General features: G+C 53.6%; 2 protein-coding genes across 2 annotated transcripts in view; one reads left to right on the top strand and one right to left on the bottom strand.

Moving 5' to 3' along the window:
- The first annotated feature begins 400 nt into the window (after positions 1-400).
- On the top strand, positions 401-15,010 carry C1H5orf49 (chromosome 1 C5orf49 homolog). The gene is made up of 3 exons (XM_044233862.1): positions 401-592; positions 12,906-13,022; positions 14,580-15,010. The coding sequence occupies exons 1-3, from the start codon at positions 401-403 to the stop codon at positions 14,757-14,759; spliced, it is 489 nt and encodes a 162-aa protein (XP_044089797.1). The 3' UTR covers positions 14,760-15,010.
- Positions 15,011-18,628: 3,618 nt separating this feature from the next.
- Positions 18,629-26,922, bottom strand: part of ADCY2 (adenylate cyclase 2) — a 406,092-nt gene continuing 397,798 nt past the window's right edge. Inside the window, exons 24-25 of the mRNA XM_044234016.1 lie at positions 23,544-23,668; positions 18,629-19,438 (exon numbers count right to left, since the gene is read on the bottom strand). Coding sequence (XP_044089951.1) covers positions 19,286-19,438; positions 23,544-23,668 — 278 coding nt within the window. The 3' untranslated portion in view covers positions 18,629-19,285. The remainder of the gene's footprint in view (positions 19,439-23,543; positions 23,669-26,922) is intronic.

Genomic DNA, 26,922 nt, shown 5'->3' on the forward strand with positions numbered 1-26,922 from the left:
CACCTGCGGCGCGGGTCAAGGAGGCGCCTCGCAGGCGGGCGCGGTCGGGGCGCGGTCGGGACCTGCCCCGCGAGAGGGTGGTCTGGCGTGAACGAGCCGGCGCGGCGTGGAGGAGGGTCGGCGGGTTGGGAGGCGCTGATCCCGGGGCCTCCACCACCCGGAGCCCCGACGCAGCCGCCTCTGCAGCTGGGGCTCGAGGACGCACGCCCGAGGAAACACCGGACAGTGCGCGAGGTGCGGGGCGGAGGGGCGAGGCGGGGGGGGGGGGAGGAGGGCTCTTCCTTCCCCCCACTGCCGGCCCCGCCCCGCCCCGCCCCTCCGCGGGGCCCCTTCCGACCCGCGCGGCCTCGGTTTCCAGGCGACGCCGAACGCGGGCGCCCGGCTGCCTGCAGCCGGCGGGATGGGCCCGACCTCGGCGGGCGCGGGGCCGCTGGACCGGGGTGGCCTGGAGGACGACGAAGAGGAGATCACCGCCGCCACGCTGCGGGGCAAGCCCCGGCTGCCGCCCCTCTCGGCGCTGTCCGCCTTCAGCTACGTCCCCCCGCGGCGCCTGGACCCCCAGGAGCACAGCTACTTCTCCCGCCAGAGCCGGGTGAGCCGCACGGGGCAGGGGCCGCGCGCGCGGGCGCGGCGGGCCGGGCGGGAGGGGCCGCCGAGCGGGGCAGCCGAGCGGGGCCGAGGCTGGTGGACTGCGGGATAGGGGCGGGGCTTCACCGCCGGGGAGGGGGGCCGAGGCGGGGGAAGGAAGAGAGGAGGGAGGCTGGAGGAGAGGAGGAATAGGGGCGGGGCTTCGCAGCCAGGGAGGGGCGGGGCGGAGAGGTGGTGGGGGCTGTAGAGCGGGGGAGGGGCCTGGAGGAGAGGAGGGATAGGGGCGGGGCGGAGGGGTAGGAGGGGACTGCAGAGCGGGGGAGGGGGCCTGCGGGGAGGCGGGATGGGGGCGAGGCCGTCCTGCGGCGCAGTGGGGCTGGGGTGGAGCTGTACAGGCGGAGACCCGGCTGGGGCCTCACCGCGGGGACCGAGGCTGGGGAGAAGGCCGGAGGATGGGGGAGGGGGCGGTGCTGCAGGCCTGGACTACACTTTGGGACAGTCCGAGGGTCCGGGCGGCAACTCTGGCTTGGGGCTCTGGGGGCTAGCCTGCTAGGGGTATTGGGAGGTGGGGGGTGGGGGCTGGTGCAGCTCTGCACAGCCTCTGAGGACAGGTTAAGGGGGCGTCAGGGTCACAGGGGGAAGGAAGCTGGGAGAGCAGCCTTCCTCTGGGGCACCTGGACCCCAAAGATTACAGCAACCACGACCGCAAGAATAAGGTGGACCTCCCCCGACCTAAAGGATGGGCTGGGGCTGAGCTCTGTGTGTGTGTGTGTGTGTGTGTGCACACGCGTGTGTTGGGGGATGGGTATGCTCAGCTGGAACGGGGTGCTGGGGTTTGGGCATACAGGGCAGGGTGGGGTGCGAGAATGCTCAGCCTGGTATCCTGAGCTATTTGGGGGTGCGTTAGGTTAAGTGTTTTCAGGGGAAGGGTTGGGGAGCCCCTGGGCTTCCAGGACCACTAGCAGGAGCAGCAAGGTGACCCCTCTGCCCTGGATCTAGAGGAGGGTCTTGGGAGCACCTGGGCTGCACAGAGGTGGGAGACAGGACTCCTTCCGGGGTCAGCGTGACAGCGACCGTACCCCAGAAGTCACAGGTACAGACAGCGATGGAAAGCCCTCCTGCAAACCGAAGATGACCAGGAGGCAGATCTGGACAGCTGCCTGTAGGGACAGCAGGGCATCGAGCCCTCATTAGAATCTGGCCACGCTCCAGCAGGCCCGCTGGCCTCCTGGGGAAAGCCTGCTGGTCTGGGAAGGCCATTTTGCGGCGGAGGCAGGAAGAGAAGCAAATTCAGAACTTGTCAGGACCTCTACTCCTTTGTGAAGCCATTTTCCCTGTCTCCAGTGTGTCTTGGGGTTCAGGGTGCAGAGCATCATTATTCCAAGGACGCTCAGCCCGCAGACACAGTGAGTGGCTCAGGGAGGGTATGGGGGAGCCAAGTGCCTGGGAAGAGAATAGGTCTTTCCCTCATGCTGTGTCAGGATGTGGGATGTGTCCTTTCTTCCCTTCTCTCCTCCCCACCCACAAGTCCTAGAGCCCAGGTGAATCCCCGTTGAGGTCAGTCAGCACACACCGGAGGACTGGCCACCCGTGGAATGTAAGAGAACGTCATGGGGCTTAGCCTTACAGACACCAGCAGAGCTTTCTGAACAATCGTCCCGGGTTGAATTGTGTCCTCCTCGATTTCTCATGTTAGATGCCCATCCCAGGCACCTCAGAATGTGACCTTATCTGGAGCCGGGGCCTTTATGGAGGTGATCCAACTAAATGAGGTCGTGGGGGGCCCTCATTCAGCATGACTCGTATCCTTCTGAAAAGGGGAAATTTGGATCCAGAGACAGACACCCACAGATGGAAGGCGGTGGGGAACAGACAGGAAGAAGATGGCCTTCCACTAGCCAAGGAGAGAGGCTGGAAACGGCCTGTGCCCTCATGGCCCTCAGGAGGGACAAGCCCTGGTGGACACCTTGATCTCAGACTTCCGGTCACCAGAGCTGTGAGACAGTATGTTTCTCTTGCTTAAACTGCCTAGTCTGGGTGCTTCGTTTAAGCAGCCCGAGCAGGCCAACACATAACCCTTGGCCAGGAAGATCTCATATCTGTGAGCGCCTCTCTGTTTGGCTTTGACCAATATGGAGGGACAGAAGGACAGAGGAAGAAAGGGGACATCCGCCGCACCCCTGGCTTTGCAGCCCCAGTTGCCGTGTTCCTAAACCAGAATATCTGGAAGGTAAACACTGGGGAGATTTGGAGCGATGCTGCCCTACCTCAGTGCCACGATGGGCCTCATATTTTCTCCTCCCCTTAGCCTATTTTTTTTTTATTTTTTTATTTTTTATTTTATTTTTTTTATTTATTTGAGAGAGAGAGACAGTGAGAGAGAGCATGAGCGAGGAGAAGGTCAGAGAGCGAAGCAGACTCCCCATGGAGCTGGGAGCCCGATGTGGGACTCGATCCCGGGACTCCAGGATCACGCCCTGAACCGAAGGCAGTCGTCCAACCAACTGAGCCACCCAGGCGTCCCCCCTTAGCCTATTTTTGAAAGAACTTTTATCTGTAAATAATTTCATTGGTTAAATGAATTTTACAATTTAAGCATGCAAAACCTGTATCACTGCCAATCTGTGATTCATGAAGAGCTTTCCGCACAGCATGAGAGAACCAGCCAAAAGGCCAGGAATCTCGATGTTTACAGTTGGTCCATGCTGGTTTATTGAGAGAACATAAATTTTGTCTGAAAAAAAGTCACAAATACATCATTTTATGTGTACCTTTGAGGAGTCCTGTTACGTACCACTTTGAGACTATAGAGAAATAAAATAAAAGACTAAAACAGATGGGGGTCAAGATATGGATCTGTCAGAGCTAAAAGCCAGGTTGCAGGTTACTGCTAAGGACTCTGGGTAAAAACTGACCCCGGACACTGACGCTGTGAACCAGATAGATTTACTGATCCGGCCACTGCTGCTGTGGGCCCCAGAAAAAGTAGAGCTGAACTCCCAGCCCCTGGGGGCCAGGTGCTGCCAACAGAAAAAGAGCAGAGTCAGGCATGGAAGGTCTTTATTCTTCCTAAATTCACCAATCTCATATGTGGCTCTACCTTTCTGGGGCCAAGACGCAGAAAGATGTCTGAGCTGTGAGGTCCCCACAGCTCTGTACTTGGAAGGAAATCAGGAGTAGGTAAGAGCTATGCCCCTGTAATTCAGAGGTCCTCACACAAAGGCCCTTGGGCCAAATATGGCCCACTGCCGGTTTCAATAAAGTTTTATTCCAACACAGTTCCATGCTCATCATTTAGTATTGTCTGTGGCTACCACCAGACTCGAGTAGTTGCCACAGGAAACCATGACCTGAAAGCCTAGAACAGTGACTGTCTCTTTACACAAAACATTTGCTACCCCCTGCTCTGATATATTACTGTCCCTGGAAGACAGGGATGGGCCTTGGAATGAATGAATGCAAAGCAGATGTTATGAAAAACCAGTTCGGTACAGTTTTGATAACTGGGGTCACAGGCAAATTCAAGTCCTGAAGTCTTTAGTGTCACACAGAAGAAAATGATGTAGTAGAAATATTAACACCTGTATAAAAGAACCTTAAAAGCAGCAAGAAAAACAAAAGGCATTTCAGAGTACCCGGTAAGAACACGCTCCTGGGGATTATGTGAGCCGGTATTTAATCTGCTGGGGGGAATAATGTGCTCCTGGGGATTATGTGATTAATCAGCTGGGGGACTGCTGGAGCTGATTCTCTACCAGGAGATCGCATGGGCTGAAGAGGATGAGCTTCATATCACAAATTTGCTGAGAACTCAGCTGCGCTGCAGTGAACTGTAAACCCAGGCCACACTCAAAGCTGAGAAGAAACGTGGCAGAATTAGCTCTTAAGTCATTTACTGTGGAACACACTTAGTGATTCGTTAGGTAGTAGCACAGGCCAAGGAACCTTTGGTTAAAAATACTGGCTCCATGAGAGCAGCTGTGCAGACTGCCCAAGTCACAACCCCCGTGTCTCTCTGCCCACCTATGAATGGGCAGTACTCCTGGTACCGCATCAAGGGAGCAATTATGAGAGTTAATTTAATTCACGAGTATAAAGTGGCACGTGATCAGCCCCATGCAAGTAGGGCTATGATTATTACTATTTGTTTTTGTTAGTGATCATGTGAGTTTCCTTCCACGGAAGGTTAGTTTCCGGCTGGTGTCTTAGACCCCTGACCCTTGTTTGATGTCAGAGATTTCCAGGTGAGGCAGTGTCATTCTGGGGGCTTCTAATCTAAGGGTCTTCCCTGGGAGAGCCCAACGTTAAGGCTCTCAATGCAGCACACTTATTTAAAGCCCCACTGATGCTTTGGATCCCAAGACAAATTTGTCACCTAAAGCTGCCTGCTATAATGTGATCAATTCCCATACTGTCCCCTAGGGGGCACTAGCAGCCTGGGCTTTTCCTATAAAATACTGTTGCGGGGGCAGCAAGGCGGATTCAGTTCAATGATGTTTTAAAATTATTTTTTTTCCTTCTTCTGCCTTGTGCAACATTTCTGCCACTGAAATGGAAAAGCTAAGTCAAAGGACAATGTCCTTTTATGAAGGATTTTATTAAATTTCTCCAAGTCTAAGAGCTACATTAAACAAACAAACAAACAAACAAAAAAAACTTAGGTGGTTTTAGAATAGGCTTTCCCTCCTGATAAGCCGGGCTGTGGAGAGCTCTGCCTCCAGAGAAGCTTGGCTCGGAAAGCCTCACCCTGACTTTCATGAGATTAGCCCACTTTCCTTCTCAGTGCGTGGTGGAGGCAGGGAAGCCAGGGGGCTGTTTCTTGGCTCTCCTATGGGGGAATTACCCTTCACCAAATGCAGCCAGCCACTTTGTAGAGAAAACGATGCATATTGGCTGTCCAGAGATGTAAAGGGGAATGTCGGGCGGCCCTGTGCCCGCATCTGGTGTGTAGGAGGTGCTCAGTAGCCAGGCACCCCCAGACCCCTGATGGAGCCTCTTCATCCCTGGGCACCGAGCACACCTGCCGTGCTCACTCAGCCGCTCCTAGGGGCTCTGTAAGAGGGGTAAGCTCCACTTCTGGTGCCCCTTTACTTCTTAAAATCTAGCCAGACCCTTTCACCCACACGCCTTGCAATAAAAATGAGTTCCAGGGGCACCTGGGTGGCTCAGTGGGTTAAGCCTCTGCCTTCGGCTCAGGTCATGATCTCGGGGTCCTGGAATCGAGTCCCACATCAGGCTCTCTGCTCGGCGGGGATCCTGCTTCCCCCTCTCTCTCTGCCTGCCTCTCTGCTTACTTGTGATCTCTCTCTCTCTCTCTGTGCCAGATAAATTAAAAAAAAAAAAAAAAAAAAGAGTTCCAGCGGGGCCACCTGGGTGGTTCCATCAGTTAAGCATCTAACTTCGGCTCAGGTAATGAGCCCAGGTGCCTGGGATCTGGCCCCACATTGGGCTCTTTGCTCAGCTCAGACCCTGCTTCTCCCTCTGTCCCTCTCCCTGCTCTTGCTCTCTCTCTCTCTCTCTAATAAATAAAACCTTAAAAAAAAAGAGTTCCAGCTGAATGAAATTATCACCCCCCCAGACATTTCCTTCCCCCTCCCTGCCCTTTTCCCTCTGGTGCACACTCTAGTACCCACCGACGGAGCGCTCTGAACGCTTTACTTAGTGATCTTGCTGCTTGTTTCACCCACTGAAGTCTGAGCTTGTGAGGCCAGGGATGATTGCTGTCACCGCTCTGTCCCTGGCCCTTGATATATACAGGCTGCCCGAAGGGAGGGGGCGTGCAGGGTCGGGACACAACGTTCGTTTAAACCAGGATAAGTCACGGACTTACAAGATTAGCCTCTTAGACTACATAGAGGGTCCATTTGGCATAACCTGCTGCCTGGGTTTCCCTGGCCCTTGCTCTGCTGCTCAGGGATCGACACCGGGAGCGGACAGGTTGCTTCTCCTGAAGGCGGCTCGCTGCATCTTCTCTGTCTGGTGCCCTGCCCTGGAAAATTGGAGGCCTGTGGGGGCCAGAGGAGGGGCTGAGCGTCTTCTTCCAGGGCAGGTAGAGCTCAAAGAGGGGCAGGTCACCCTGAGGGAGGGAGGAAGGGGTGAGGGGAGAGGCTGTACAGGCGTCCTTCTAGCAGAAGTCCTGTGCACGTATGAATGCAGCGGTGTGTGTCCAACTGTGTTTACAAGAACACGTTCAATCGCGCATCACTCAGCTGTGTGTATGTATGTGCCGTTGCCCTTTTCATGTAACATCGTATCTTAGGCATATTTCAAATCCATCCCCTTGGGAGCGGCACAGTGACACAGGAAAAGGAACAGCCTTATCCCCCATATACCTGGTCAAGTTTCAGCACCCGTGGATCACCCTTTCTTCTGTGAGGGGCTGGGGGCACGCTGGGGGCTGGCATCAGTAGAAGTGGGAACAAGCGCTCTGAGCCTCCTCTTGGTGACAAGGTGTGCAGAAGCCCTGACGCACACGCCGTGTGTGTAGGAAACACACGGGATGAAAGGGCGGTATTCCTTCACTCTGACACAGGGGTGAAGGCGGCGGGTTCCAGGGCTCTGGATTTGGGCAATACTGCCAGCAAGAGATCCCCTAAAAGTACTGTAGAAAACACCTCAACAAGGCTGCTTCTGTTAGGATTCTTAATATACTGATAAAATTTTCAGATTATTGGAAAAGTTACGACCATTTCCAAAATTGTGATCTTAATGCACCAGGAAAGGAAACAGAATCTTTGCCAGAGGAACCAAAGAGAAGAACTGAGTGTTGTCCTTTTAAGAGCTAACACTGTGTCCTTGATAATACAGTTCTTCTGAGAGTGGAATTTTGAATGATGTTAATATTAATGAAGGTGTCCTCATTAAGCTTCACATACCGCTGGGCCATCCTGGGGAGAAGCACCAGACTGATCAGAAGTCAAAGTGAGGTCCCCATGAATCAAAAGAAACCCTTTTGGATCACCATGAGACGGCAAACAGTGCCCGAGAGCCTTCGTGCGCCCACAAAGAGAGGAAACGAAAGCAGCCCGACCATAGCCTGGTCCCCGTTTCAGTCCAGGTGGGCGGGGATGTGCTCTGGAGATAAACAGACCCTGAATCCTGACGGTCTTTACCCGTGGTTGGTGTCAGAGCCTGCTCGTACATTTTAGCATTTCGCCTGAACCCTGCATTCAGTTGGAAGCCCGGCATCAGGCACAGTGAGTGTATTTCCATTGTGGAAATTAGCTAATGCTACAGGTCAGGTCTTTTTTGTCCGGAGAGCTTTTTTAGGACAGTAACTTGGGAAACCAGGCTTCTCTCTTTTCAAGGTTGCAGATGTGCGGATCTTTGGGAACTTGCAGTTCTCTGTTGGAGCCTCTGAACTTGCTGGCCACAGAGCAAGGGAAGTGCATGGAGGACGCGTGACAGTTCTGATGGACCTGGAAGGTGATGCCTGCCGGCTTCCCCTGTAGTTCCTTGCCAGGGCTTGTCACCTGGCCCCAACCTAACTGTGATGGCACCTGGTGACTGCAGTCTTCTGTTTATTCCAGAAGAGAGAGTGTGTTCAGTGAGCACATAACATGACTCCTGCCCCAGTACCATGAGAGAAATGTATCAATTTCCTTTTTCCTAGTACCTTGTTTGGGTGGACAGTGGACAGCACGTTTGTATCTAAACGGTCTGAGAGAGAGGAGAAGATAAAGGACTCGGGTTCGGGTCGCTGGAGATCTTCCTCCTCTTACTGGTGTGAGAGTGTGTGTGACCTCTGCAGGTCATGCACATCTGCTGGGCCCAGTGCCCCCAGCAGGAAGCTGCTGACACCTCGCAGGAAGCTTCACAGGGGCCCACAGGATGAGTCTCATGTCACCCCCACTCAGAGGTCATTGCTGAGAACTGGTCACTTGGCTTCCCTCGCCCAAGGGAGCAGTGGAGAGTCACCCTCTGGGGAGTCAGGAGCAGAGCAGAACTGAATACTGGTGATGTCGACCCACCGTCTGATTGGGTTGAACGTTTTACTGACTCAGTTTACCTGGGGCGGAATGCGTTAGCTCCATTCTTATTTTCCGTTGTTCAAAAGATGGCTCCTGCTCGCTATCAAGGGGGTGTGTTAGAGCTGCCATAACAAGGTACCCCAGGCCAGGGGCTTAAACGATGGAAATTCACTGTCTCCTCGTGCTGGAGGCCAAGTCAAGGTGTTGGCAGGGTCGGCTCCTTTGGAAGCCGCGAGGGAGAGTCTGCTCCCGGCCGCTGGCCTCTGTGTCTCTCTGTGTCTCGTCACATCGCCTCTCTCTGCGTGTCCCTGTCGGTTTCTGAACTTTATAAATAACGAGACCGGTGCTGTTGGAGGAGGGGCCCACCCTGCCCCCGTACGACCTCACCTTAACTCGTTACGTCCTCAGCGTCCTTATTTCTAAATCACCTTCTGAGACCCTGGGGGTTAGGATGTCAACGGATGAATTTTTTGGAGGATGCAATTCAACACGTAACATGCAGGGAGGGGACTTCTCTGGGGCTCTGTCCATACCGGTACGGGGTGTGACCCCCTTTCTCCCGCGACTGCGCCACACAGGCTTCCTGCCTGAGCCCAGCAGATGCTGAATTTTCCTCTCTGGTGCCACCGTACCTTGTGCATACTTCCGTTGCTCCACGGGTATTCCCTTCAACTGTTTAATTAATGACCTTATTTCCATCCTCAGCCTGTGGTCTCCTCTAAGGGGATTCCTTGCCTCTAGTCCTGCCCTGGCTGGGTGCCTTGTCCGATGGTCAGAGCAATGTGCTTTGGAGGTTGAAAAGTGAAGGTCTCCACTCTACCCACGGCCTCGGCCCAGGGCGACGGAGGGGTTATTTGGCCATGTTAGGAGGAAGGGTCACCGTGGGGGAACTGAAGGCAAGGTGCCAGACCCCACGCCCAGGGCGAGACCGTGCTACATTTTAACAATACTCAAAATGCAAAGGGACAAAGGGAGGTCACCGGAGAGACAACAAATGGGGTCATTTTACTTTGTTTTTCAAAAACAATGATACGTGTGCGAGAGGACATTTCTTGAGAGATTTTAATCGCAAAACAGCAGTGAGCGCAGAAGCCCCGGTTTGTGGCGGCATCTAAGTCTGGGTTGGTTTTTATTAATGCGGTTTTGTTTCAGACTGCGAAGGAACGAAAGACAAACAGAAAGAAGAGAGATTAATAATTAACATTCAGGAGAAGACAGGTTTCTGGTCTGATGAGGTGCAGGAAGTGCACAGTCACATTGCTAAGCGAGGCTGCCTGCCTGTGGGTCTCCCGCACCTCGGCCCCCACGCTTGTTTTTCAGTGACGGAAAAATCCGTTTTTACTCTGGAAAGTGGTGGATGTGCAAAACCCCTGCACAGCGGAGACCGTTCGTACCTCGTGGGTGCAGGAGGTCCCTCATCAGGGTTGCTCTAGCGTCCGAGAGAGGTAGGCTTTGCAGGAGCCCAACGCCGGGCTGGAACCCATGACCCGGAGATCGTGACCTGAGCCTAAGTCAAGAGTCGGCTGCTTAAGCAACGGAGCCACCCAGGCGCCCCATAGTGCTGCTTCTAAGGAGTGTTTTAGGAGACCTGATGAGGACGGGGAGGGCAGTCGTCTGTGACGCTGCACATCACAGTGGGCTGCTCCCCCGGAGGGGGGAAGGGAAGGAACCTTGCCTCCTTCGTTCAGGTCACAGCGATTGCTTTCTCATTCTGTGCCGGAGTCTGTCAGGAACCCCCTAGGGGCTGACTCAGTTCAGGAGGGTCAAGCCGGGTTGGAAACACCTGCACAGGAGGACAGCACAAGCCAGCAGCTTCCCTGTGCTCGGCCCCTCCCCCTCCTCCAGTCCCCCCATCTCCGGCCCCCACAGGGCTGTCCATCAGAACCCCGCTCCGCCGGCCATCCCCACGGCGCCCTGCAGGGACTGAGGCTCACCGCAGGTCCCCTCATCTGTGGCCCAGCGTTCTCAGGGCGCAGCTGCCCCCCAGGGGGCTCAGTCCTGGGGAGCAGGTCTTTCTGCTGCAGACTGCAGCTGCTGTCCCTGAAACACACCCACTTCGCAGGGTCAGCCAGGCCAGGAGGGATTCTGGTGACAATGGGACATCTAGATTGTGACCACAAGTCCAGCTCAAATTCCTGCGTGTAAGGGAATGGTGTGGGCGTGATGGGCTATTTGCTGTCTGGGTCTGCCTGCTGGGCTCAGCCGGCCAGGCCAGTAGCTCTGCTCTGAACCCCAAAGGGAAGGGTCTGAATCATGGTACCTCGCCTTGTAGAGACCAGCATTCGCTCCTTTGGGACATTTATGTCCCACCATCCTGCTAGAGTGGGGGGTGTACTTGAGTCTATCTTGTGTCACTGAAGGGCCCTCTGGCCTGGTGGCTAACCCCCAGAGGCTTGCTGCAACCTGTGCTTAACCTCTCCAGGCTGGAAGCAAGCAGCCGGCCAAAGCCCCTAGCTTCTGCGGACACCCTACAATCCCACACACGGTATGTTCGAGACGCCGAGATTTTTCCACCCGTCCTACAGGTTTTTGAAAAAGTCCTAGTTTTATTTGATTATCAAATGTCTGATTTTTACATAACCAAAGTGATTGATGTTTTCTTTGTGACATTTTCCCCATTGCTTTTATGTGTAGGAGGTCCCTTATGGATTTTCTTTTCACTTGTTTTTTCTAATCCATCCAGAATTGACTTTTCATGATAATGGACTATGAAGACCCAAGTTTATTGTTTTTCGCAAATAGCTAGCTGATTTTTACAGTACCCAGAATGGAATCAGGTATCACCACCTCGCAGATTTGGGCTTTTTGTTTTTATGAGCTAACTGTAGGTGTCCTTCAGGACAAGTGAAGGCCAGGGCCAGCCAACCCAGGGCATGAACAGACCCAGGAGCCCAGCAGGTGACAGAGGACAGTACCAACAAGAAGCTGCAACGTGGCCTCATTAAATGGCCATCAGGGTGACAGCTCCTGCCCAAGTCACTTGGAGTGATTCTGAACTGAGGCAAAACCCGTGAATAAGTGCCACAGGCGTGTTGCCGTTGGAATTCTTAGGAAACTAAAGTAATGCTACAAGCTTCACCTTGTTTTGCTTACTAGCTGCTTAATTGTACCAGGACGGTGGCCCGGGGTCTTGAGCCATCTTTACGACTCCCCCAGCAGGAGTAGCATGTCTGGCTCAGGAGAGATGACCCGTGAGGGATTTGTCAAGGTGGGGTTGAAGCCGTATCTTGTTGTGGCATTTCCATTGCTCCCAGCCCTGCGGAGTCCCGCCGTCGGTGAGAATGGGTGGTCTACGTTTTCCAGCCGGCCGAGCCCAGGCCATGTGTCCTGTTCACTGTCTGCCTTCTACCTCCGCATCCTGGAGCAGGAGGGAATTGTTCTAGGATGACTCCTGGGGAAAACCAGCAGGCAAGCAAGCGCAGGCGAGATACCCCGTGCCCCCAAATGCCAGCGAGACGGAATGCCTGGGTTTGCTGCTGGAGGATCCGGGGCCGCTGGCCTTTGGCTGGAGGGACGTAAAGGACAGACCTGACTTACACGTGAAGATTAAAGAAGAGCTGACACATGGCTTTCTTTTCCTTTTATTAGGTACCAGATAAGGCAGATGAATTTTTGTATCAAGAGAAATTTGGGATAGAAAAATGGAGATATTTCAGATGAAAGCTGTTAGCGGGGTAATTTTCTAATACATCAAAGCTTTGCGTGTGCACGTATTTTTATATCTGTCTGACGTATGTGCGTATATTCGAAATGCATATGTATTATAGATCAGATATATATATATCTACATGCATTAGGAATGACATTCATTAGAGCCACCACATTTGATTAAAGGAAATATTTCTGTGGAGAGGGGTTTGTACTCGGTGCCCCGCCGTTGGCTAGCAACTTACAGATACTTCTGTTCGGTTATATTGTCCCAGTGTTCAATTATGTTTAATTTTTAAAGCAGTACAAGCTTATCGCAGAAAACTTGAAAAATATGAGAAAGGTGGAAATGAAGGAGAAAAACACATCAATTAGGTGGATTGCTGTTATTTTCAGGTTGTGCACTAGTGGTAGAGTCAGAGAGCAGGAGGGTCAAGGGCCTGGGTCACGGAGGGGGGTAGAGGAGGAGCAAGGAAAGCGCCACGGAGACGTCCTCGCCTCACGGGGCCTCGCGGGGACCTGCTCTGATCGTCCAGGGTCTGCTCTGGGCTGGGCTTCCTGAGCACCTACTCAGTGTAGACAGGAAACCGCACATCTCCACGGTCCACCGGGGAGAAGCCTGGCGTCCAGGCTCCACAAGGATCGCCGTGGCCCGGCCGTCCAGTGAACCCAGGCCTGTCTTTCTCTTCTTCTCCCCAGACAGGCATCATCTCCCTGTACGACTGTGTCTTTAACAAGAGCCCAGGCTACAATCAGAAACTGCACCGAGATGACAGAGAACACGCAAAAAGCCTGGGACTTCACGTGAATGAGGAGGTGAGGTGAAGCCGGGCCGTGGACAAAGCGTGAACAGATCGGCTATGAGTGCACGCCTCTACTCCACAGTGCGCTCTGGCTTCCTGGGCAGCCCCCTCCTCCCGCGCCGCCCCCCGGGGCTGAGACCCTGCTGCTCCCAGCTCCCCCTCTTCTGGTTCTGTGTATTTGTTTTTAGGACTGTGTTGTTTAGTTAACAACTTAATGAAGGCCAAACTAAGAAGTTCTTTTCAACAGATAAAGCCGATTTTTGCTTAACTTCCGAGTCCTGGCTGTCACCGTCCTCTCACGGACCCCGGGAGAGTGACAGGAATAACCTCTCTAGTTTAGGCACCAGCCTCCAACCTCCACGTACAGGGCAGCTCCTCCTTTAGGAGGGCTTGGCCTGAGGTCAGGTGCCCGGGCGTGCGCGCAGCTGCAGGCGCAAACTCCCAGTTCCCAGGGAGAGGAGGTCGGTGTCGCAGCAGGTGCTGGGTGGAGAGGCTGTGCGTCTCCTAGTGGTGAGACCCTCCTGGTACCCTCAGCACTCGGGACTTTGCATCCTCGGAGTCTGATCCGAGGACGGCATGTTTATTAAGAGCCAGATGCCGAGTCGATATCATCATCGTTTCTACAACGCGCAGAATTCGTAATGTGAGAGCCTCTGCTGGGATTTCTTTCTCGGTCAGAGGGTTTTTGCCCGTGGCTGCTCTTGATAAGAATGCTGCCAGGTCACTTCCAACGGACCTTTATTTCGATGGGAAATTCAATGATGAACTATGAGGTGTTACTATTTAAGTCCCAGACATTAAGTGCTTTCCTATTGTTTTTGTATATGGGACTTCATTCCAAGTCGGCTAATGCTTCCCTGTCATAAGAATACCAGTATCGACCCCAGATCCTGAGTGCCCCATGTGCCCTGAAAAGTCCCTGTCCGCTTAGAGCTGATATTCCTATGGGGGAATAGCAAAATAATTGTCATACACATAGGAAACTGAATTCCAGGTTGTGGTAAGTGGTTCGCAGAGAAATAAAGCCCTTTAAGGGGGCAGGGAAAGTGGGAGGAGACTGGGGAGCTGGGAAGGGAAGGGGTTGGGAGATAAGGGGGGCTGGGAAGGTGGGGGTTTGTGGGGATGAGGGGAGCATCGGGATGAGGGAGTCTGGGGGCGCTCAGGGGAGATGGGGGTGCCGGGAATGACAACGTGAATAGTGAAAAGATGTGTTTTGGAGAGAGAGAGGAGGCAGGAAGGGAGAGGGGCAAGTGGGGCTGGAGAGGGCCAGGCAGGAGGATGGGGGGAGGGGAGGGAGGGAAGAACACAACCCGAAGTGAGAAGGATGAGATGGTGCCCAGCGCAAGGTCTTTGCCGTTCCTCTGAATGACGGGAAGGACTTGGGGACGAGGAGGGGCTCTGAGCACAAGGGACAGGGTCTGCATAGTAGGGGGTCGCCGGCATTAAGAACCCATCTGGAGAGGGTTGCAGGTGTGTGGGTGAGCCAGGCGGAGATGGCTTCCAGGACGCAAGGTAGGTCCTGTGACCAGGGAGGTGTGAGCTGACCCCGTGTTCTGGTGCCCCTGGACAGGAGCGCCAGCGGCCTGTGGGAGTGCTGATGTCCTCAGTCTATGGGAGGCGCATACACCAGCCCGTGGAGCCTTTGATCCGGGACCATGGCCGTGTCAACCACGTGAAGGCTGACTTCTACAGGAAGAATGACATCCCCAGCATCAAGACGCCTGGCTTTGGCCACATTTCTCCTGCCTGACGCCCCATCTGGGGCCTGGACCGCTGGGTGGCACAGTCAGGCATCAGAGGGTCAGGGAGCTGGCCTGAAGCGGCTTGCACCTGGACAGTGGGGGGATGGGCCCCGGAGCCCCTTTTCCTCATGTGGCCACGGTGAAGACCCTGGCCAGAGGCCTTTAATGTGATGAAATCTCGTGGGACCGTGTCTGCGGAAATGACGCCAGAGACCGATCCCTGTGAGCACCGGAATAAAAGGGAAGTGCTCCCACCTGACCGTGGTCTGCTGACTCTTCACTGTTTCTCTGGTTCCTCAGACCCCAGGGGGGCTCCGGGAGGGGCATGCACACCCTTGCTCACCAGCTATGGAAACCACGGCTGCCTGGGTTTACCTTCCTCCAGGAGGCGATATGGTATCTCTTTTTACAATAAGTGATCTCTAGATACCACAACATCCCCCTGGCCCAGAGGCCTGAGCCGTGAGTAACAGGTCCGTGCGGGTGAGAACAGGACCCTGGTAGGTCTGGGTGGCCTCTGTCGCCAGCAGTGCCGCCGTCCCCCCTCGCCACAGGTCATGGAGGAGACTGGGCTTTGGTGGTTGAGAGCCTTGGGTAAAATTCTCGCTCCTGCCTCTCCCAGCGGCACGGGGACAGAGCCCATCACTCCACCGACTGGAGCCCACGTTTCCTCCTCTTCCCAGAGGGAATTCCAAACCGTGAGGAGTGTGTGTGGGAGTCAGGGGTCCGTGAGGAGTGTGTGTGGGAGTCAGGGGTCCGAAGGCAGGTACACGGGAGGCCTGGGCTGTTCGTGTGGACGGTTTTCATTTTGGAAACACCTGCTTCTAACCCAAGTTGGAAATGTTTATTTTGGAGATAATTTGAAACTTATTCAAGTATTAAGGTATGCGCTATATTTTTAGTGCACGGCTGTCTTTGAAAGAGATCACCCCACACCCATCCAATTGAACTTCCCACGGCTTAGTGGTTAATGAGCAGGTGATGTAATTCGTTTTACTGCTGATTCCCCTATGGCTGGTTTTATTGCTCTGATTCTCTAAGGACATATGGCACTGAATTGTTGACAATTTCAAGGCCGAGTGGCTCCCGTATATTTCTTTATTCTTTTGGAAACGTGTTTTGTTTCCACCTGTAGGTATCTTTTATTACTTTTCCTCCCGAACGCATAGCAGTAGTGTATTTGGGATTGCCTTGGGTAGCTTAAGCTCTATTTATAATAATATAATAGAAAATCTATCAACTTTGGATTATGAAAATTTTTATAAATTACTTTCTTCATGACTACTAAGAAAGACGAGGCATCGCTAAGAAATGCCTTCATCTGAAATTGACTACAATAAATCTGTGTCAAACTAAGTCATTTTCAGTTATTTAAAGTCAGATTCTGGGCGCCTGGGGGGCTCAGTGGGTTAAGCCGCTGCCTTTGGCTCGGGTCATGATCTCAGGGTCCTGGGATCGAGTCCCGCATCGGGCTCTCTGCTCGGCAGGGAGCCTGCTTCCTCCTCTCTCTCTCTCTCTCTGCCTGCCTCTCTGCCTACTTGTGGTCTCGCTCTGTCAAATAAATAAATAAAAATCTTAAAAAAAAAAAATCTTTAAAGTCAGATTCTACTCCCTACTTTTAAAAAGCAGGGCCTGAGCTGGACAAGGTTTCAAAAGGTCTCGCGTTCCTTAGGTATCAGGGAAAAATTAAATATATTTCTGTTGGCATCTGGACTTCAACAACTTAAAGCCAATGAGTGCCTAGTCACCTTCTGAAAGGGAAACATAATAAAAGAATTTGTTGCGATGTATCCAATATCCATGGTTAGTCGGTCTTTCTTGGAAGGCAGAGAGGTTGCACTCAGGAAAGCGCAACACACTGAGGACAAGGAGCATCGTGGAGGATTTGCGACAACGCAGACATTTCTAAACAATTGTAGGCAACCCTGCAGGTTTAATGGGGCCGCATGCAAGCCATTTTCCTGAGAGAGAGCTTTCTGCAAGCCTGGAAGGTTAAGGAAAGCGTTGAGCAGAGAAGCTTGCTTGCTACCAAGGTCACTGGGCTGCCGGCCGTCCGCAGGGTTTGCTCACAGGAATGTTTGTCACTTCGGAGCTTATTACGAAGACTTGATGCTTTCGGATTTAAGGAGCCGGCCGGTCTGCAATCTAGGCTTGTTTTGGCCACTGGTCGCTGAGAAGACTGAACAAGGCCCTGGGCCTCTCCGCACCCATTTTGTCCGTTGGAAAGCACAGGGGGGCTCAGACTGGGGACCAGAGTCTCCCGGAGAACGTGTTATCTAAACAGTCCCCACGGCGGGTCTGGGTTGGGGTCAGGAAATGTGCGGGTGCCCGGGAGGCTCTGCCCCCACTGGTCGGGGACCACACTTCAATGATCGGTGTGTGCAGACCTTTGCAAGATGGACTCTGATAATGACTTCGATTGCTTTAGAGCTCAAAAACGGTTTAGTTTGGTAAGCCTGGCAGTTCAGTTTTGGGAAAAAATAAGTCTCCTTTTGAGGTCTTTTCATCAAATTCAGCACATCTTCGGTGGGGGCAGAGAGCCATGCTTAAGTGCGCTTGGCCAGTCACTCAATGGTGGGTGCCCGCTAAGAGGAAGTGACCTAACGTGGCCTGGGATTGGTGCTGAGGACTCTAAGGGAGTAAGGACCCCCGGGATATGGCTGCCGACCATGATTATGAGTGACACAGAAGGCCAGTCTCATGTCACGGGAACCCCAGGGCTCCCTAGTTCCGATCGCTGTTAGAGCGAAGACAGGGGCCCTTACATGCGTTTTCTTCCTTCCGTCACCTTTATGAGAATTCGGTGTATGGAGGCCAGTGCTGAGATGTAATTATAGGATCAAAAAAATCCCTGACCGGGGCAGGTAACGGACCAAGTCATGTCCCCCCGACTTGGGGGATGGAGGCCTGTCCTGACACCTGAGTCGGAGTCAAAATCCTGGCCTGGCGATGGCTCTGGGGGTAGCTGCCAGGCTCTCTCTCGGTCATTAGCTCTCTGACTCAGACCCGAAGCTATCAAAGAGGAAATACCCCTAAAGAGAAAAGGAGAGATACCCTCCCAGCCACACAGCCCATAAGCGACCAGTCAGGAATTAAACAAGGGCTTGTGCTTTGGGTCTGAGTTCCCAAGAACAAGCTGTCCCTGACAGCTCGGGGGTCCTCCGTGCCCCACAGACGCCTGCCCTGAGCTGGGAGGAGAAGCCGGCGTGCCCAACCCGATCGGCACCGGTAGCTCTGCTTTCTAACAGCCCGTTCTGCACGATCGCTCTCTCTGTCGCCCTTTGGCGAAGTACGGTTTCCTTATGTGAAGGAAAAGCCCTCAAACTCTAGAGTTGGATTTACATGAACAAATTTCCCCAAGTCTTCTTTCTTCAAAAATGCGGAACTTTGGCTCTGTGCCCTCTTAAGCCTCCTCAGACATAAACAGGTATCTTCTGGGGCCTGGCAGCTTCTCCCGGTGAGTTCAAACTACTGTGGTGGGCTTCTGAGGTACACAGTCAGTGCCAACTTATTCTCCCACAGCCTGCGGTGAGGGCTGCAGACCAGAGCACGTGGCCAGAGAGAGAGGGCATTGCTGCCGGTAGAGAATCCTTTCACTATTACCGTAACTTCCCAGGAAGTGTTCTCCAGAGATGCCAAGTGAAAACCAGACTGTGGGACCCACGGAGCATTTCCAGAGAGTGGCAGAATCAGGAATCTGCCTCACGGACTTCGTCCTGATCTGAATCACTCAAGGATATGTTAACCTTTGCTTCCGGAGAGCTCTTTCTGCCACAACCGTCAGAGGAGCAGGGAAAGCAAATCCCGGTTCTGGAGTGAACCCATAGGCGAGGGCAGAATGGGGGGTGGGGGGTGGGGGAAGATACAGATTCTAAACCAAAGTACATAAAACTTTTAATGAATCAACTTTACAAAAGACAATGGCATCAAAACATCAGACGCGTTTGGTACAAAACTGGTTCTAGGTTGTGAGAACTAATCCTGGAGACGGATGGCACGGGACGCGACAGAGCAAGGCAACAGGACCACGGGTCCCGCTGGGGCCCACGGACAGCCACGGGCGATGAGACACGTGGGTGAACACAGTCAGCTCCCCTGTGGGGTGACAGAAATCAACTTATTCACAAATACTGTGTGTTTAATATCAGACTAGCAGATGCGGTTGGCGAGCTACCATATTTTCCAGAAAAGAACATGCACCGGAAGATAATATACACCCCCTAGTTTTATTGCCTTAAGAATTTTTGATTATTTCACGTCGCCGTCTTTGTGAGTCCGTCGAACGCGTTTCTCCTGTAACACACACTCCTCTTCCTTCTGCTTCGGAGTAAGCACAGTGCAAGTGGCAGAGCGGTCCGGGCACACGTCACACACCAAACGAAATGCCACCAGGGTCATAGGAACGAGTCTGAAAAGGCCCCATAGGACAGAACAGAGCACGCACATCAAAAACGAGGGACAAAAGTTTGCGGTCAGAAAGTGCGTTGTACCTTCCCCCCAAATACAGTCTTCTTGCCCCAGTGAAGGCAACTCTTCAGGACGCCAGGTTGCTCTGGGAAAGGGACCGTGACATTTCTGTGTTTACAAAGTACGTCTTCAGCTCCCCCTTGCCTTTCACGTTGATTATTCCTCTGCAGGTGCACGTGTAGCCCAGGGTCTGGAGGACGAGGCTTGTCTCCTCGGTGACCTAGAAGCACAAGGACAGATGAAGAAGTGGTCAGGGTCTGTGCCGCACCGCCTCTGGGAGGTCCCTTCGCCACAAAGATCAAGAGCCAAAGCCACTCATGTTCTTTGACTCATTCATTCCACTCCGGAGAAATTAGGAGAGAGAATAACTCAGAGGAAGGAGAGCTTTTTAAGGATAATGTGTGGTTTTGAGCTGCGACAGGGACAGACTATAAACCACCTAAGAGTCAAGTGATCTCTGGGGGGAGGCGAACCGTGACGCCGCCATGATCCGTATCGTGGATGAGACTGTGAAATAAGCAGATCTGCTTCACCCCAAAGGAAGCATGAAGCCTAGACCCACGCTATGATTTCTCCTTTGTGAGGATGGCGCATTCCCACAGAAGAGACCTGGGGAGAAGATAGGAGCTCAGGGTGTGTTGGAGGGCGGGATTCTGGATAATCTTTGCAAATGGTCATGAACGCCATCTCACGATGTCATAAATCTGAGTAACAGACTTTAATAGGTGGGGGAGGACATCCCGAGAAGTCTGTGGGTTCCTGCAGACGGCCCCGGGCTTCCGGCTGAACGCTCGAGAGTCAAACTGCAAGGACACTCGGAGTCCACACTAGCCTGCGCTGGGCAAGACCCGGCTCCGGTCCTGAAGGTTCCCTCCCCTCACTGAGTTGGCTGTGAGATGCTAACAGGGCTGGGGCCCTCCTTTGCAGCCCGACGATGACGGGACGGGGCAGGCGATTCCTGCCGCTGCCCCGGGGGCTGGGAGCCCAACCGCAGAGTTGCAGTCAGGTCCTGCTGGGGGCCGCGGGCCAGGGAAGCTCCGGGCCGGACGGCTCTCCTGTCTGGGCCCGACACCATCTTAGCCTGAATGTGTGCTCTGGGCTCTGCTCGGGCCCCACGTCTGGGGAGGGCCGCCCAGGCCTGCCGGGGTCTGTCTGCTCGAATGCTGGGAAGCCTCCTGCTAATGGCGCCTTCTCGAGCAGAGAACAGGCGAGGCGAGAGGAGATGCGGCTCAGGACAGGCCTCGGCCCCGGAGGTGGGAGAAGACCATCCCATCAGGAGCACGACCCCCAGGCGGGCCTCCCAGGAGGTGTCTGGGTCTTGAGCAGAGATGGGGGTGGGGGAGCTGTTTTTCCCGAACTCCCTAGTCATGCCACTCTAGAAGGGTGTGAGAGAGCAGGGGAGGAGGGATTTCCTCCTGCTTCATCAGAGAAAATGGACGTGGCACCGGTGTGGGGGAGGGGGCAGTCCCCTCAAGTGTGTGGGTGACACATGCAAGCTGGACGGGCTTGTGCACGGCACAGCAAGGCTATCGTACAATTCTGCTTTTGGATCAGGCACCCTTGGGGGACCCTGTGGGGAAACAGCCTCCGTGGTCTTGGTGGCTGAGAGGGGTCCAGGGCAGACATTGTCAGGGCACGGGGCAGGAGCACAGCAAAACCACAGGAGAACCCAGGAAGGTAGCCAAGGGCCCCCAGAAATAAGGATGAATTGTGTCAAAGGTGTCAAGGGCAGGTTGATGGAACAAGCTAGAAAAATCACTCTCTTCCTGTGGCTAGGGGCCGGTGTGGGTCTTGGGGACCCTTATGACCAGAGCAAGAGAAGGGGGCTGCAGGTGCCAGATGCTCACATCCTCCCCTCCTCCAGGGCTGGCTCCAAGTCCTGGGGGAGGACAGGCGAAGCCCCAGCCCAGGGCGGACTTTGCATCGCGGATTAGAACCGGAAGACCATGGACATAGCCGAGAAACTCCGACTACAGATACGTCCTCATGATCAGAGTTCTCAGGGGCCATCAGAACTAGAGGATCCTACAGGCATCTGACTTCCGACCTTCCACAGAGAACACACACATTTTTTGGAGCCTTGGGGGTTCACGGAGCGGCTGAGGTGTTTGCTGGCGGGGAGCGGCGGCCCGGGCGTCCGTGAGCTAGCTGCCGGAGTGCGGGACGCCAGCCCCGATCCTGGGACGGAGCAGCAGGGAGGAGCCCCGGCTAGTGTCCAAGTGCAGGGGCAGCCCGGCTGCGTGAGCCGTGGGCTTTCTCTGCTGCTGTTTGGGCTTCCAGGCGAGAAGGCTCGGGGGAGTGGGAGGCTCCCTGATCCAAAAGTCCTGGTCCCCAGGCCCAGGAGGGGCTCTGTAGTGACCGCAGCACCGCTCACCACTTTTCGTGCACATAAGAGGAAATGCAAAGCTTCTGGAGGTGGAGGGAACACATGCCTTCAGGAGAAGAAGCTTGTGGACACCAGCCTTCCAGCTGCCGTGCTGCGTGAGCACACACACGCCTGCCAGCGAGCTGCTCTCCCGCCGAGAAACCCGCCTCGTCTCCTCCGGGCTCCAAGCGAGCAGAAACCCTCCCGGGGCTGCTCAGCCCCAAAACACCCGGAGATTTACGAGGCCCAATATCCTCCTGGAGACACACGGGAGCTGAGGCTCATTGATCTGGGGGATCTACGGGCTCCGGCAGGGGGCGCTCTCCCTGACCAGCCACTCTTAGATTGTTTTTGATTCTTATCCCGAGTACTTGAAAACCACCTGGAGCGTCCTGCAGCTTGTTAAGGTCACCAATCCGTCTTCTGAATGTTGCAGGCATGGACAGGGGACCTAGGTCGGCCTACACGTGGGAACGTGTGTCTTTGACAGGAGCACCCTCTCCCACACCAAATGGAAGACGCCTTGTTGGCCAGGATTGCTGGAACATTCCTGCACAGGGGGAACAGGTGACCCACAGGCAGGAAGGCCCAGAGGCCGTGGTGGCATCGGCACACGGTGCAGCTGGACTGCCAACACGGCGGCCCGTGCCCCTCGTAGGGGGAAGTGGGCCGTCTCCTCAGACAGTGACCACCGCTCAGCCCCACTTCTGTGACAGCTCCGTCTGGACTGGCTCTCGAGGGCACAGCCAATGGGCTCTCTTCCCTGGCAACAGCGGCTTGGCCGGGAAGCCCCGGCTGTTCCTCCCCATGTCAGCTGTCATCTCCCCCTTCTCGTCATCGCTCGGTCGCTCACTTTCAGCGACAGTTGACTAATCATCTGACTGGAAGAAGATGAACACTGAGAAGTGACGTTGGGCCCGTTCCACATAAAAATTAGGGATATGCTCTGGGAAGCTCACAGGAATGGAATCTTCTTGAATGAATGGGGTAGGGAGCGTGAAGGGCAAGTGAGCGGAAGTTGAATGAAGACCCGCTCTTGACGACGTGGGGGCGCGTCTCCTGCTAAAGTCAGTAGAGAACTCGGAGTCTCTGCCGCAATGTTAGGAGGCACGGTTATACCTGAGGACCCTAGCCCAGCCGAGGCACACAGAACAGGGACTTACGGACATCGTGAAGGACCAACACAAGAAAAAGTGTATGTCCAATGGTTTTCGTACAAACTTGCCATGTGGCAGGAATTTATCTTCCAGAATATAAGGAGTTGGAGTGACATGTGGAACCACTGCTTTTTGAGGGTGAGGCAAACTGAAAGTTCTGCAGAGACACACACGCACACACATTCTTCTCATTAGAAGTCAGTCTCTCCTTCTAGATGTCTGGTACCATGTTCAAGCATCCTACCTTGGGTGGATTCCAGCACTTTCCCTTCACTCTAGAGAACCAAAGCCCATGCTGGTCTGATTTGGCACTGCTATTACCTATCACCCAGAATCCTACCCCCCGCCTTTCCCCAATGGGCTCTATTCCACTACCCTCCAATTCAGCCCCCAGGACAGGAAGTCTGGGGGTTATGTCTGGTGTTGGTTATACTATCCCTCTTCCCGGCAAAGCAACTTTTGAGGTGCTGGGCCACGAGACGGAAGAGGAGGGGCGTGTCCTGCCCTGACTTCACGCTCAAGTATCTGACCGCCATGTTGATTTTCACGATCGTTGACTTTCACCAAGGTGATAATCTTTATATTATTACATTCCTAAATTATTGCTAAGAGTGAGTACAGAAATGAATTAACCTTTCCCCAATAAAAAAGGACTTCTGTTCATGTCAATGTGCTTTGAGGTTTCCTCAAGATTTAAGTAAGTTTCAAGACTCTCTGTTTTAGTATGTTATTAACATTATTACACTTATTAATGGTTTCAAGAGGACAGAACCGATCGATGCTTACAGAGCACACTGAATTACCTGTATTTTGTCCAATACACCAGTGCTGTCCATCCTGCTGGCCACATTTACGGTGTTGCCCCAGATATCATACTGCGGCTTCTGAGCTCCAATGACACCCGCTATCACAGGTCCGTGGTTAATACCTGTAGCACAGCAGAGCCAGGTAGATTCACGTCACAGCCACCGTCTTAAACAGAAAAGCTTCACAAGGATATTCCCGAATCATTGTTACTGAACAAACATTAGTTCAACCCACGGGGTTCTAAAGCAAAGAAAAACATTCTTTTCCCTTCTTAACCTTGGTTCTTGATTATGTCCCCATACGTCATTATTATTCCACTGTTATGTTTTTAAAAAACCCAACATAATAGTTTCCTATGTTGCTACATAATCTTAGGCAAGTGATGATCACTGTGTTTCCCAATAGTTGTGGAGTTAGTGTTAATTTTGAAATACACGTCCTTCTGCTTGAAATAGCGACCCTGAGTGCAGTGAGCGGCAGTTCTGCTGCTGCTGGACTTTGGGGTCCATGCCGCCATCTCGCTGAACGCCCCTCGCCTGACACCAGAGATGTGTCCTCACCTGCCGTGCGCTGTTCCACGCGCTTTATATGTAAAAACCCTTGTTGGTTCTCACAACAGCCCGATAGGGTGGCTACCGTCCTCCTCACTTCCAGCTTCGGGCATGGAAACAGAGGACGGCGCCGTCAGGCAGCAGACGGCAGAGACAGGTGGCTCCATGGCCCCTGCTTGCAAGGATGCTGCCATCTTATCCGCCACACGTGTCCCATGCCCAAGGCTTCTTCCCACCTTGAGGGCTGTTGCCTTGGATAATGTCCCAATGGCAAGTTTACTTGGCAAGGAACATGTTTGTGCTGGGCTAAACCACCTTCCAAAGGACTCCCTGAACGTGCACTGCCTGGTGAGGCCGCCCACCCATGTCGGCGTCGAAACATCAACAGATCTTAGTAGGGGCAATACGGACTCAGATGTGAGGGAATTCTGCCATAAGAGGCTGCAGCCGATAAGCCTGGGGAGGGTCCCCGGAGACTCGAGTTTGCAGGGATCTCTGGGTAGACAGCCTGGCCCCTGGTGGGCAGGTGTGTGTATTCTTGCCCCCCTGGAAGCTGGGCTCTTTATAGCTTTGCCTCCATTAGACTGAGGACACCCCTACCTCTGGCATATGTCTCCTCACCAACCGTGATTCCCCAGGGAGACCCCCCAGAAGTTTCCGGAGAAGCTCCGGAGTCGCTACTTTCCAGCCCAGATGGCCAAGACCCCACTGATCAGACGGATTTCTTGCTATCCCAGCTGGCCCATGTGACTTCCCAGTTAATCGGGCACCCCAGACCACTGCCGACATTGGTGACGGTGGCCGTGACTGCCCCCTCAGTTTGGAACCGTGATTATAAGCACATGGTTATTACGTGCAGACACCTGAGCTCCGGATGCGTTGAAGCCACGGAAGCCTGATCAGCTTCTCTAATCAGAGCGGCCGGGCCCTTCCCCCACCCAGTGCTCCAGGCTGGATAGGTCCTTGCCCAGCATCTCAGTCCAAACAGGCAGAACCACATGTCTCCTGGGAGTGGTGTGGAGAAAGGCCCCAGAAATAGAAACAGAAATACAGACATGGGTCGATTGTGCCCCCTACGTTTTCTGCTGGCTCTGAGACCCCTGCCTCACTGCGGGGTCACCTTGCATCGGTTGAGGGTGTTTCTGAGCGATCCCATATCCCACTCCTGAATTGCTTAGCGTGCTACCCTTGGTTACAGACCTAAGCCCAAGCTTCCTCTTTGCAATGGACAGGTGGGCAGGAAGCAGAGTAGAACACCGTTCTATGAACACGGTTCCACAGAATCTTTGAAGGTATGCGAGAAGTGAGCAAGAAATTCTGCTTTTGCCGAGTACACAATAAAGCTTACACTCTGCTTTAGACACCCCAAGTAATTTATTCTAGCTGCTGGCTGGTGCTCTCGAACCCCTCTGCAGTCAGCTTTTCTGCTGGCTGCTGAGTCCTGCTTGGTCAGCGCCTGGCGGGGGCGGCGGGTGGGGGGAGCCTGGGTCGATTCCTGGTACCGGGTCAGTCTACTTAGTGCAGGGATGTGCTCGAACCTTGGTCCCCGCTAACCGACTGATTCTGTAGCTTGCCCTGCAGAAAAGGACCTGAGGAGTGAATTCATCTCTTCTTATTTGTATCATTTTTGGGGGAAATATTACTCTCCCGAGTTCCTACCGCGGATGGCCACTGGATGGCGCCACGCAGCCAAGTGCTGCCAAGTGCAGCCAAGCCACCCCCAGAGTGAGGCCTGTTAAACACGGAGCTTAGGCTTCCTCGGAAATCCCCAAGAGCTGGAGTGAGGAGTGAGTGTACAGATACTATTTGTTATTCGATAAGCAGAGTAAACACTCAACAAATTCCTGCCGAAGAGGGTCAATTCCATTCCTTAATTTGGAAAATGCGGTTATGGTGTAGACCCAGAAAACTGCCTTTTTGGGATGTAACACAGGTGACCAGTGAACAGCTGTCCGCACCGCACCCTGCAGGGAAGGGCGGTGCTGTTTTGTCTGTAAATGCTTCTCAACACACCTGTCAGGCCCCCAGGTAATAGATTTTTAAAAAAAAATTTCTTTTTATGAGAGCGCTTTGCTGTTTGAAGAACTCATTCTCTCAGCTGCCAAAACAATCAGGAGGCTCTAGGGTCAAGGGGACGCCTCCGCATCCGACATGGTCAGCAGGCCGTGGGGCAGCCCCCGCCTGCCCGGCCCTGCTCACGGCCAGGGAACGCAGCGCCTCACCGAGCCCAGCTGGGCCCACAGGCGAGGAGGTCGGGAGGAAAAGGTGTCCAGACGCGGACACAACAGCACAGACGAGCAGCCTGGAGGACACCTTCAGCTACAGACCCGTAAAATACGCCCGGGTTTTAAAATTCGGCACATACGCACAGCAAAGGAAGAAAATCACTCTAAATATTGGGATTTTTTTTTAAGTGAAAATCTGTATGCAAATGAATGAAAAGCCATTACAATGGAATTTATTATGAGACCTACTCGTATGTGGACTGGCTTTCAGAAGAAGCAAAATGTGTGGCCAAGAGGAACATAAAAGGGTCGAAGAACCCGCAGCCGCCATGAATGGCCACGACTATACCCCGGCCAGACGGTGGTGCGCTGCGCTGAGGGCTCGCAGCACACTTTTTATGTGTACAGACGTTTGAAAAACGCAAGTAAGCGTGAAACATGCTCATGAGTCAACTTAAAGTAAGGGAAGAACTTACTAGAAAACTTTAGAAGAAATTTAGAAAGAATTTAAGGGTTTTAAAGAATTTTAAAGAAATACTTTTAGAGAAAGTTGGCTTGAATATCCAATCAGAAAAGCTGTGGGTATTTCAGAACCTGGC

Source organism: Neovison vison, chromosome 1, assembly GCF_020171115.1.
Source record: "Neovison vison isolate M4711 chromosome 1, ASM_NN_V1, whole genome shotgun sequence".
Classification (NCBI taxonomy): domain Eukaryota; kingdom Metazoa; phylum Chordata; class Mammalia; order Carnivora; family Mustelidae; genus Neogale; species Neogale vison.